The sequence below is a fragment of the Lolium rigidum genome, chromosome 6, assembly GCF_022539505.1.
Source record: "Lolium rigidum isolate FL_2022 chromosome 6, APGP_CSIRO_Lrig_0.1, whole genome shotgun sequence".
Classification (NCBI taxonomy): Eukaryota; Viridiplantae; Streptophyta; class Magnoliopsida; order Poales; family Poaceae; genus Lolium; species Lolium rigidum.
The window spans coordinates 278616234-278629079 of record NC_061513.1 but is presented as its reverse complement, the minus strand read 5'-3'; the positions used below and the strand labels follow the sequence as shown (position 1 = coordinate 278629079).

At 43.4% G+C, this 12846-nt stretch overlaps 1 protein-coding gene across 1 annotated transcript; it reads left to right on the top strand.

Annotated features, from left to right (window-relative positions):
- The first annotated feature begins 6997 nt into the window (after positions 1-6997).
- Positions 6998-9218, top strand: LOC124667730 (beta-glucosidase 38-like). Its single transcript, XM_047204986.1, has 9 exons — positions 6998-7193; positions 7288-7346; positions 7443-7518; positions 7611-7682; positions 7758-8205; positions 8290-8501; positions 8637-8668; positions 8755-8857; positions 8944-9218. The coding sequence occupies exons 1-9, from the start codon at positions 6998-7000 to the stop codon at positions 9216-9218; spliced, it is 1473 nt and encodes a 490-aa protein (XP_047060942.1).
- The last annotated feature ends 3628 nt before the right edge of the window (positions 9219-12846 follow it).

Sequence of the window (12846 nt, the reverse complement as noted above, 5' to 3'; positions counted from 1 at the left end):
AAGATGGAGGCTTCTGGTCAGACCGACGGACAGGGCTCTCTGGACGTGGCTAGAGACGAGATTCGGAGGCTCTACGTGCGAACAAGGGAGGGAGGGTGATGGCGTCGTGGCGGAAGAAATCGCTCTCTACCTTGACCAGTGTATCTCTGTGTTATGAGCTTATATGAGACTATGTGATGTGTTCTTGAATGTTGTCATACAAATTTGGTGTGGTGGTGGGTTAGGACCCGTTGTATGAACCTTGGTGCCTTGATTGGCTTTATATATAAAGCTGCGCGACGACCTTACCTTTAAGATTGCTGTGTAAGGGCTCTAAACTTCAGTAGTTCCGTTGCAACCCTGGATTAGCTCCAACGAATTGATTCAATATATGTATGCTAAAGAACATCCAATCTCTTCAATGAACTCGAAACCCGGAAATGCACTTTTGATCCCAGGTGTAGATGCTCCCTTTATTTAAAAAACAAATTTCAAAATTTCAGAAAATTCGGAAACAAAATTATGCTCATATATCTTCACATTCTACATGCTCACTTATAACAAATTGACATTTTTCGTGGCCGGTGCAAAAAGACAAATAAATGCCTCTCAAATGCCTTATTTTAGGATCAAATTTTATCTTTTTTTGCACAGGACACATAACAATTCGGTTTTTCATGAAATGATTTTGTGAACACGTAAGATGTAAAGATGTATGCTTAACATTTTCTTTTAAAATATTTTAACATTATTTAATATATTTAAAATGCATTTTAAATATAGGTAACATATGCACCCAGAAGCAAGAACACCATGTCCATACAAACCTCTCAGTAGAGCCGTCTCTTCCGCAGTTGCAGCACTCAACATGTTGTCCAACGGAACAACTCTACCAGCAATAGCCTCGCCTCTTGAAAGTTTGTAGTCCAGCAACAATACTTTGCCAAGTATAAGATGATCTTTGTTTTGGTCCCGCATTCAACAAGCTGGTATTAGGGTAATATTTTGCCTTAAGCGCCCTTATGATTAGAGAATGGTTTATAAGGTTGTCTTGTTTTAGGTATTGTGATTAGAGACGTTAAATAACGGCTATGCTAATTGTCATGTGTTCGAAAATTAGTAAGTCTGTAGATTTTTCTTTTGTTACATGCCTGACACGGAGACTATCGATGGACTCGTTTTTTCTTCTATTTTTGATGGGATGGCTGTTAGTTTTGCTACAACTACGAGGCACAAAAGTAGCGTAGCGTGGGCTTTTTGATGCAGCCCGACCTTCGGTCTCCACCGCATCATGTGCGTCAACGACAAGAACCACACTTAAGGCCGAGGTCACGGAGGCATGGAAGAGAAGAAGAAAGAAAAGAGCCCGAGGTCGCCAAGAAGAGACGGCGCATGAACCACGACTGCTAGGCTGGATTATCCGCCCCACTAAGGCCGGACAATCCGCCCCCTGCGTGTCCAAGTCAATTCGGGCCAAGACCCATATACCCCTTGTTTTCCTAAACTACCCCTCCTTAGTGGCTCCCTATATATAGGCTCCCACCTCCCCCCTTCATGAGGTTAGACATAACTTGAGTGAGAACTTAGCTTATGCCTCCACCATCCCTTTGGGATTAGGGAAACCCCCTCCTCTCTTAGACACAAATCTATGAGTTGTATCAAGGCCCTCTTTATGTGATTGGTCTCTCGCTTGTGTGATTCTACTTCGGTCTCTCGCACTAGTGATTCTATCGATTACATACCGGTCTTTCTCTTGAGAGATTCTATCGGGATAGTAGTTCGGGCTATCGGGAGTAAACCGGAGTTGTATCGGGTTGTGTTGCGTGCGTTCATCGTGTTCTTTGCCGTGTTCTTCCTCTCCCCCGTCTTTCCCTCGGTCGATTCGTGACATCGGACAACCCACATGGCCTTAGGCACCATCACTTTTTCAGAAATTTAATTCGTCACATGGAAGCATATGTTCCTGCCACCGAAAAAACATTTTGAAATGCTAACAAAATTCGAACAAAAAATTTCTCGCTTACGTATTGATATTTTACGTGCACAAACCAAATTTTGCGAAAAACCGATATTTTTTGTGACTTGTGTGAAAAAGACAAACAAAATGTCTCGTCCACAACCTTTTTTTAGGCAAAATTTGTCTTTTTACGAATGACACTCTAAATGTCGTTTTTCCGTGAAACCACTTTGTAAACCTATAGAATTTTGAGATGTACGCACTAAATTTTATGTTCGAATTTTTCAACATTTGGAAGTGTATTTAAAATGAAGTTTTAAAAACAGGAGCATATGCTCGCGGGTGCAAAATCCCACTCCCGGGCTTTTTTATTTCTTTCCCCTTTGGCCTTTTATACCTACTCAGCTAAGAGAAACGAAGAGATGGTACAAAATCTTTCGTCTCATATTTTTAGCCGTTGATGATCTTGTTCTCTTTAGATGCATGGCACACGCAATTTTTCATTTTAGGTTAAGGCATTTGCTGTGCCATCCGATTAGATAGAAAGAAAGTGTTTCATGAACATAAGGGGTGTTTTTTTAGAAAAAAAAAAGTATTACAAAGCCGCAAATCAAAAACTGACATCTCCCAGGTTTTGCGTGTGGGAATATGCACTTTGGGCCACTTCCTCGATGACTATGGCTACCAATTCGGGAAACATATTCGTGTTTCCAAACACCCTCGTGTTTCTTTCTTTTCAAACTTCCGCAGAAACTCTATTCAGCTCCAGGTGCGTATGATCCCTCTATACCCGTGTTTCTTCGCGGACACGAATCTCCTCCATTTCACGCGCCAGGTAGGGGACACAGTCCATCGTCGTTCTGCTCCGACTACCTTCGGCTATATCCTCATGGCCAACCCGGTGGAATTCGCTGCGATGGATGACCGTCACCGAGAGCCGGTCGTTGAGACCGCTCTGAGGCTGACGCAGGAGCTGCTCCAGCTCCGCCCGGAAGGGACGAGCTCTAACCAGTGGCTGGCCAGCATTTTCGGGCTCGCTCGTGCGGTGGCCAAAGTTGCGAAAGTCGCTGGTGGCTCAGCAGGCGCTACAGCGAAAGGCGCTCCGGCTGCCGGGTAGTCCTTCTTGCCCCTCGCTCGAGGCCGAGTCAAGGAAAGCGTGGCGGTGATGTCGGGCACGCCAAGCACCCAGGCAGCAAAAGGAAGAAAGTCTCCACCTCAACGGAGCAACCAGAGCACACCTCGCACCCGCCTACGCTGCGGGATCTCCAAGTTCTGAAGCAGCGCCCAGGGGAGCCGCTATGTTCCTTCACGCAGTGCTTCACCGACCTCTACCCCCAACTTCCAAAGGTCAGTGAAATGCTGGTGGTGAGCGCTTTCGTGGTAGGCACCACCAACCGAAAGATAGTGGAAGATCTGATTCTCTCTCCAGAGCCGGTCACAGCCGCCCAGCTCTTTCAGATGTCATATGAACACGCCAACAAGGAGCTGGGCGAGGACAGTTCGGCAGAGCCTTCACCACAAAGACGGTTTCTCCACGGCTACAGGTCAAAGTCTCCTCTCTGGCACCCCAACGGTACAAGGGTTATTTGCTACAAATTAGGTGATGATTGTTGAACAACAGTGTTATCATTTTCTTCAACTTCATTTACTTTCTCCTCCATGTGCTCCACATGCATACTAATCTTCTGTTGCTCATCATCGGAAACATCTGAAACATATGTTGATGAAATATCATGATACATTACCGTCTCATTAAAAACAACATTCATGCTCATCAGACCCTTTTAATTTCAGGATTCCATAACTTAAAATCCTTAACTATTGAACCATAACCAAGGAATGCACACTTAACAGCCGTAGGATCTAACTTTCCATTCTCAACGTGTCCATAAGAAGAACAACCCAAAAACTCTTAACTGTGAATAATCAGTAGGTGGACCAGACCATACCTTAATGGGAGTTTTCTTCTCAAGCGGAATGTAAGGTGACATGTTTATCAATTAACAAGTAGTGGAGGCTGCTTCATCCCAAAAACGTTTTCTCATACCTGCATTGAACAACATGCAATGATCCTTGGAGGTGATGTTACATTCATCATTTCTGCCCCCATTCTGTTGAGGAGTGTATGGGAGTGTGTGGCATGTGAAAATCTCTTCCTCGCTACAATAATCATGAAAAGCACTACAATAAAATTACATTCCATTGCCAATACGAAGCAATTTAACCTTCTTATCAATTTGCTTCTCTGCCATAACTTTCCACTTTCTAAAAGCATTAAACACATCAGATTTATGTTTCAGAAAGAAATACCACACTTTTTTCTAGAGTAATCATCGATGATAGTAAACATGTAATTAGCACCACCAAGGAAAGTCTTGGGGGAAGGTCCCCACACATCAGTGTGCACATAATTTGAAATCACTTTAATGGTATGAATGGAAGCATTAAATTTAACTCATTTATGCTTACCAAAAATGCGGTGCTCACAAAACTCCAACTTACTGAAATTACAACCATCTAGCAGCTCTCTCTTGTGCAATTATGCCATACCATGCATGTTCACTCATATGTCCAAGACGTATACGCCACATATTAATTTTACTAAGTTCATCATGAATAACGGTGACAACAACATTAGTAGTCAAAGTGCTAACTCTAAGAACATATAACTTTGCAAAATTCATATCACCTATCATGTGCATGCGAGAAACTTTCGAGACACTCAAAATTGTGCGTAAAACGGAGTGCTTATACCCCTCAACATCAAGGGTGCTGAGTGAGATCAAATTTCGGACCATGCCAGGTATGGGAATCACCTCAGACAACATGTGTATCATGCAATAATGCATCCTGGTCTGAATGGAGCCAATACCCACTATCCCACATGGGTTGTTCAACATCTTCATCTGCACAAAGTCATAAAAACTTAACAAATCCTTGTTACAACAAATATGGAACAAACATGCAGAATCAAGTATCCCCTCATCATTACTAGAAACACAACCACCAAACACATCTAGGCAATCACCATCAGAATTATCACTAGAAACAACAGAAGCCTTACCAATACCATAAGATTTAGTTTTCGGTTTGTAAGTACCGTTTCTTTTCTCCTTATTCCACATCTTTCAACAATCATCAATATTGCAATTAGTTTTTTTTACAATACATGTACATGTAGAACTCGTCTCGTCCCTTGGACTTCGGGTGATATCTGTCAGTCTTGCTCTTATCTCTGTTGTTATTGTACTCAGTCCTGCTTCGAACCTGTAGTGCTTCCGCCTTTGATGATGAACCCTCTGCATGCACCAAAGTTTTCATCTTTTCCCACTTCATAAACTTCAGCAAGGGTTTTTTTTCATCACGACTTAATAATATGGTGTGTCGGAAATTCATAAAGGAACGAGGCAATGAGACTAACAGAAGAAGAGCGAGATCTTCATCTTCATACTTTACATCCATGAAAAACAAATCAGAAACTATCTCTTTAAATATCAATAGGTGATTCATCACAGACGCACCTTCTTACAACTTATGAGAAAGCAACTTCATCTTAATGTGCATCTTACTAGTTAGATCTTTGGACATGCAGGTCGAGCCTAGTTTCAGCCACAAAGCCGCTCAGTTTTCTCTAGCAACACTTCCTACAAAATATTATCGGATAGATGAAGTTGAACCAAACACGAAGCTATACCGTCCTTCTGCTTTTCCTCATAGGTCCATGTCTTTGCATCGTAATTTCCAAATACTTTGAGAACTTATCAGAAGTTTGGGAGAGAATCGCCCTCATCTTCATTTGCCACAGGAAAATCATGTGGTGTAGTCCAGATGCGGTAGATCAAACTTCAAGGAAGACTGTCGCAAACCATAGATTTAAAACATAAATTTTATACCACATATTATAAACACGACAAGGAAATAACAAAGAACGAAACAAAAACACACGGAGGGAACACACGATTTTAATATGGAAAACCCTCTGCAACAAATAGAGCAACAAATAGAGGTAACCACCTATGGGCACCAGCCATCAAAACTTAACTATATTAAGAGTGTTTACAAACATTGTTGATTATCTTATAATATGATAAACCTTGACCGGAAGCTTACAAGAGGTATAAATCGGAGGTGATGACGATCCGTCGTTCCCTCGTTAGCCTTCTTATTGAATTTGGATCACAATATAACAGCGTTAACAACAAAATCACATTGACTTTCATTGGCAAGGATTATGTTTAGTAGTGGAGCTCACTCTATGGCGTCTTGGAGAAGCACGCCCAGATTTCGGCCATTTTGTTATAGTCTTGTTTTGAATGTTGGGTGTGTAATGTTGTTGTTTCAGCGTTTTTTTTTTGTTTCAGCGTTTTCTTATGCTTGTAATTTAAACACGATTTTATACAATAAATTAAAACGCAAAACTTGTACGTTTTCGCGAAAAAACTAGGCGTTTGGAGGGGCTTTAGGGCCAACTGGAGATACTCTATGGAGTATCTTACTATCGTGCCGATGCCGAGTTAGCTCTTGTTTGCCACTAGAGTTTTAGTGAGGATAATTCACACCAGATTTCAAATTTCCACTTATTTTAATACATGTTTGGTGGTAGAGTGTGTGCAAGTTTAATCCCTGTTTTTTGCCAAATTTTAGTCTATTTTCCTCAATCCCCAATACTTTATTCTTACCTAAAGGATTAGGGATGAAATTTTGTGGAGATTGACACCAAACAAGATCTTAGGAGAGATGGAGAGAGCTAGCACGGCAGCAGGACCCCGCGCCCCATCTTCCGGAGACTGCTTCTTCTTCTCGATCGGATCGGTTTTTGCATCCGCATGCGTCCAGTGATCGCTCCACAATTTGAGGATGCACGCCTGGAGCTAGCCGCGTATGCAAGTAAGAAAGAAACAGTCCCTCGGTGTGCCGCCGTTTGTGCCAGAAAACAGCGGCGCTGCTTGCATGCTGCTCCAGATCCTTTTCTCCACTCTCTATATATATAGATAGCCGCCCAGATCAAACACCACTGACCTACAGTACTGCGCACTCGCCATTACGGCTCTGATCTCCAACATGGAGCTCCTCCGCGCGCTCGTCTTCCTCTCCATGGCGGCGCTCGTGGCTCACGGCAGGGACACCGACCTCAGCCGGGACAGCTTCCCGAAGGACTTCGTCTTCGGCACCGCCTCCTCCGCTTACCAGGTGGAGGGCAACGCCCTCAAGTACGGCCGAGGGCCCTGCATCTGGGACACCTTCCTCAAATTCCCAGGTCTGATACTCACAACTCAAGGATCATCTGATGACATGAAATCGTAGACGTCTTGTGAACTGGCTTCTGAATGTGTGTTCTCGTGTCATCGTAGGTGCTACTCCTGACAACGCAACCGCCAACGTGACCGTCGACGAGTACCACCGCTACATGGTCAGTGATCGACGAAATATGAAACCGATTAATTATGACGATTCTCGCAAACTGATCTCTGTTTTTTGATGATCTGTTTGGGTTTTGTGATGGCAGGACGACGTAGACAACATGGTGAGGGTGGGCTTCGATGCGTACCGCTTCTCCATCTCCTGGTCGCGCATCTTCCCCAGTACGTCCGCCTCTCAAAACACACTGACCAGTGATTGCCCAGTACGTCGCGCATCTTCTTCTGAATCTCTGCTGAAAATATGTGAAATGCAGGTGGGATCGGGAGGTACAACAAAGACGGTGTGGATTACTACCACAGGCTCATCGACTACATGCTTGCCAACAGTACGAGGATTCATCTCTGAGTACGTTTTTATGAATCATTTTCGTTCTGTCTCTATAACATTTGCCACTCAACAGAGATCACTCCATACGTCGTGCTCTACCACTACGACCTGCCCGAGGTCCTCAACAACCAGTACAACGGCTGGCTCAGCCCCAGGGTGGTGCCGGACTTCGCGGCCTTCGCCGACTTCTGCTTCAAGACGTACGGCGACCGGGTGAAGAACTGGTTCACCATCAACGAGCCCCGGATGATGGCCTCCCACGGCTACGGCGACGGCTTCTTCGCCCCCGGCAGGTGCTCCGGATGCCGCTTCGGGGGAAACTCCGCCACCGAGCCCTACATCGCCGGCCACCACCTCCTCCTCGCCCACGCCGCCGCCGTCAAGATATACCGCGACAAGTACATTCACGCGCAGCAAGGCAAGATCGGCATCCTCCTGGACTTCGTCTGGTACGAGCCGCTCACCTACACGACCGAGGACGAGTTCGCCGCGCACAGGGCAAGAGAGTTCACCCTTGGCTGGTAAGGACCATCCCCACCAGCGATCGTCGACGACACCTGAACTTGACTGAAAGTCTGAAACTAAACTGAATCTCCCTATCCCAGGTTCATGCACCCCATCACCTACGGCCACTACCCAGAGACGATGCAGAAGTTCGTCGGGGACAGGCTGCCCAACTTCACCGAGGAGCAGACCCGGCTGGTGCAAGGATCCGCGGATGTAGTCGGGATCAACCACTACACCACCTACTACGTCAAGAACCATGAGAACCTCACGCACATGAGCTATGCCAATGACTGGCATGCCCAGCTCGTATGTACGTACACGCTTAACTCAAACTGCACGCACACAGCGCGCTCCATCAGTCAGAAGAAAGTGCATCATATTTGATCCTTTATAACTCAGTCTGTCTAACACGTTTGATCATCCTCTTGTATATCTGGCTTTTCAGATGAGCGCAACGGCGTGCCAATCGGAAAGCAGGTAACGGTCATTTTTGAGAATTGTCAAATCTGCAAATGATGCAACAACTTGTGATATCTGAAGAACACATGCATATATATACTCAGGCACACTCAAAATGGCTCTACGTCGTTCCTTGGGGCTTCTACAAAGCCGTGATCCACGTCAAGGACAAGTACAGGAACCCCCTCATGATCATCGGCGAAAATGGTAAACCACGAGTAGCATCACCACCATACACTAATCTCGATGCGCAAATAGATCTGACATGGGGGACTTCTTTAATTTGGTTGCAGGCATCGACCAGGCGGGCAGCGACACGCTCCCTCACGCGCTGTACGACACTTTCAGGATTGACTACTTCGACCAGTACCTCCACGAGCTGAAGCGCGCCACCGACGACGGTGCCAGGGTCACAGGGTACTTCGCCTGGTCGTTGCTCGACAACTTCGAGTGGCGGATGGGGTTCACCTCCAAGTTTGGGATCGTCTATGTCGACCGCAAAACCTTCACCCGCTACCCAAAGGACTCCACGAGGTGGTTCCGAAAGGTGATCAAAAGGGATGAATAAATCAAGAGGATCGATCATCCTAGATAGGAGATGGTTTGCTTGTGTGCGGTTTGTTACGTTAGTTTTGGTTGGATGAATAATGTGATGTCTAGTGGTTGAGGATCCTCGGATCAAACAGAGTTCCTTTTGTTTTATGTTAGAGATTGTTGCAACTTGCAGGTGAGGTTGTACCTTGGATGAACTTTAACTGATGTAACCACTGCTATGCATCCAGATTTCTAGAGATGTTGCAGATAAGTGATAACACAGACAGATTCTTGAAATTTGGCTCACGACGACAGTTCCAAGAATTTGTTCTCTTACAATATTTTTGGCAAGAACACTACATGTGCAAATTATGTCACTGAAGTGAAACATACTACCTCCCTGCCCTTTTTACATGTCAATTTGGACATCACCATGATATTACGAATTTTACACATTACTTTTATTTATTTATGGCTTTGTAGTTTGTTTTGTTTGACATTGTAGTGAACCGATACTTTGAAGAAAAAAATTAATAAATCAATGTCAAATATAACACAAACTCGTGCACATGAGTAATAAGAATATTTTTCCATATATCAACTGTCGGATTACAAAATCACTGATATTTTTACAAGAAAAAACAATAGAGTAAGGGTATATATTGAAACATACGATATTTTAAATTTTAACCAGCTTCAACTTTTTGTATAATGCAGTTACTAAAGGGGGGCACTTAGCTTGAGTGTTAGAAACCACACTAATTATCTTTGTGTTTTGCCACTTCACGATCCTATCTACCGTTTCCAGTAGCCCACGTAAGGGTTTCCTGTCAGGTTGGCTCAAAAATTAGAACTTTATAACTCTATTATAAAATATTACTGATTTGTAATATATTATTCAATAAGATGTTTATTTTGAAACAAAATTTTGTACCTCTTACAAAATATTTTATACTTATAATTGTAATTCTCATGACTATATATGTTTCAAATCATTGACCATGATCTTTTATTTGTAAATGTGGCATCCCATATTAAAAACATGGAAATAAATGAATATTTGTTACAACATATTTTATCAGTTTTGGTACTCAATATTGAACTATGATTTTACATCTCCAAGTAAGTATAGCATCATATAAATTTGCGATCCTCTTAGGAGTGGTAATTATCTTTAAACATGAAGGGAATCATCTAGAAATGTAATGTTGTAGTACACAGTTGGCCGCAACACTGATCCAACGGCAATTGGCACTTGGATATGTGAATTCCCTCCCATTAGATATCTTTACCTATTAATTAATAATAAATGAAGTAAGGTTTCTCTCCTTTATTTTCGTCCGTTTTAGATCTATCCATATTTTTTAGAAATATTTACAAGCAGTGCCACCGCTCAGTCACGAAAATGGTTCGTCCAGAGAGAAAAAACGGTTCCGCGAACGGCCTTCACATCGGATGAACCTCCTTCATACTCAGCCCACGAACTTGGGCTTCCTCTTTCTTGGGCCTAACAGATATTCACAAAAGCACGCAACCGGCGAATCGATCCAAAGAAAGGGTAGCTTCAATTTTCTAGGTTCAATAGTCCCACATTGTTTCCTTGTAATCAATTTCACCGGTTTATATACCTTCGAATTTGCCTGGAATATCAGCAAGGGAATCAAGAACGAATAGCACCATTGATTGGTCCGAGATCCGCTGCCTGCATGAATTAAAGGAGCGGAATTAAAGGAGGATGTTGCTTGTTGTATCAAATGAGTGGAGCGATCAGGTAAAAAAAATTAGTGGAGCGATCAATATAATTCTCCGTGGACTTGACCCGTACGAAGGACCAGAGGAAAGAGGCAAGGTCGGACACGACCCAGTGGCGGTCGACGATGTCGATAGGTGCTGAAACGAGCTGGCCCATTGGCCCAGAGTTGCTCATGTCCGAGACAAGAACGACGAGCTCGTGCTTGCCGGATGTGGAGAAGAAGGAAGTCCGTCTGCTCGGGACGAGGTCGCCGAGTTAAGGCCTGGAGAGGGGAGAGATGGGATATGTTTTAAATTCCTTATCCCCTCGTGAAGCCTCCATAAGGATGGCAATTTTATCCACAGATCTGGATATCCACTGATATTCGATCCGCCGGGCACGGATATGGAGGGTTGATTATGCCCACGAATTTTATGGGGCGGATATCCAACAATTTATGGAGCGGGCACGGGTAGAGATTTTGCCCCATGAATATCCAATAGACATCCATCTGACATGTGGGACCCACATGTTAGTGGGACATATAATTTTACCTAGGCCTAGTTGGCCCTCTCTTGAGGCCCAAAGCACCAAAGAACCATATTTTCTAACTCCGATTACCCTAATTCTTATTTTTCTTTGATATTTCTATGCATTGCCCTCATAATTATTATTCATATTGCTGAAATATTGTTGAAATGCTCGTGTTGCGCTCAAATGTTGCCATGCTCAAAGTCTAAGACATAGTCACACACGCAATCTACACGCGGACAGCGACAATAGTTTTCTACTTGTGGAGGAGAAAGGGAAAAGGGAAGAGAGATGAGAGGGAGATTGGAGAAGAGCTGATGACAAAAGGAGGGCGAGATCCATCGATAAAATCAGGGGCTCTTTGATTGGCCGGAAAAGCTTTCACGCAGATTGCCTTTTCCTTGGCCGTCATATTGAGTTGGAGATGGAATTTGAGTCATTAAATGTCACATGGAAAGTGCAAACGTCTAGCATTTTTTCAACTACTACATTAACTTTCATGCAGACTTACGGCATCAATTTTCAGGAGAACAATAGAGAAGATGGTGTGGATTCCAAGGAGGCTTCCCTCTCCTCTGGTTGCTTAGACTGCTCAGGCTGGTCATAGTGGGGAGTAACTTAGACTAGTAACATATATCATGTTACTAGTCTAGGTTACTACCTTCATAGTGGGTAGTAACTTATATGTGGTGTCATGCATTGTATCATTTATTATGTTGTAGACTCATTTTGCCTTGGGGTGTGTGATGTTATGGTAACATAGCTAGTTACCACCTCACTCTCTTTCTTCATTTATTCGCATGTCATGTCACCAAAATGCCTTGGGATGTGTGATGTTACTAGCTATGTTACTCCCACTATGAGCAGTCTCATAGTGGGAGTAACATAGCTAGTAACATCACACAACCCAATGTATTTTGGTGACATGACATACCAATGAATGAAGAAAGAGAGTGAGGTAGTAACTAGCTATGTTACCATAACATCACACACCCCAAGATAAGATGAGTCTACAACATAATAAATGACACAATGCATGACACCACATATAAGTTTCTACCCACTATGAAGGTAGTAACTTAGACTAGTAACATATGTCATGTTACTAGTCTAAGTTACTCCCCACTATGACTAGCCAAGAGACTGCTCATAGTGGAAGTAACATAGCTAGTGACATCACGCATCTCAAAGAATTTTGGTGATATGGCATGCCAATAAATGAAGAAAGAGAGTAGGGTAGTAACTAGCTATGTTACCATAACATCACACACCCCAAGAAAAAATGAGTCTACAACATAATAAATGATACAATGCATGACACCACATATAATTTACTACCCATTATGAAGGTAGTAACCTATACTAGTAACATGACATATGTTACTAGTCTAAGTTACTC

What these genes read in the sequence shown, in the direction of transcription:
- LOC124667730 (XM_047204986.1), top strand. Translation starts at nt 6,998, where the DNA reads ATGGAGCTCCTCCGCGCGCTCGTCTTCCTCTCCATGGCGGCGCTCGTG. An exon ending in CTGGTCGCGCATCTTCCCCA is followed by an intron (nt 7,519 to 7,610) that starts GTACGTCCGCCT and finishes TGTGAAATGCAG; the next exon opens with GTGGGATCGGGAGGTACAAC. An exon ending in CATGATCATCGGCGAAAATG is followed by an intron (nt 8,858 to 8,943) that starts GTAAACCACGAG and finishes ATTTGGTTGCAG; the next exon opens with GCATCGACCAGGCGGGCAGC.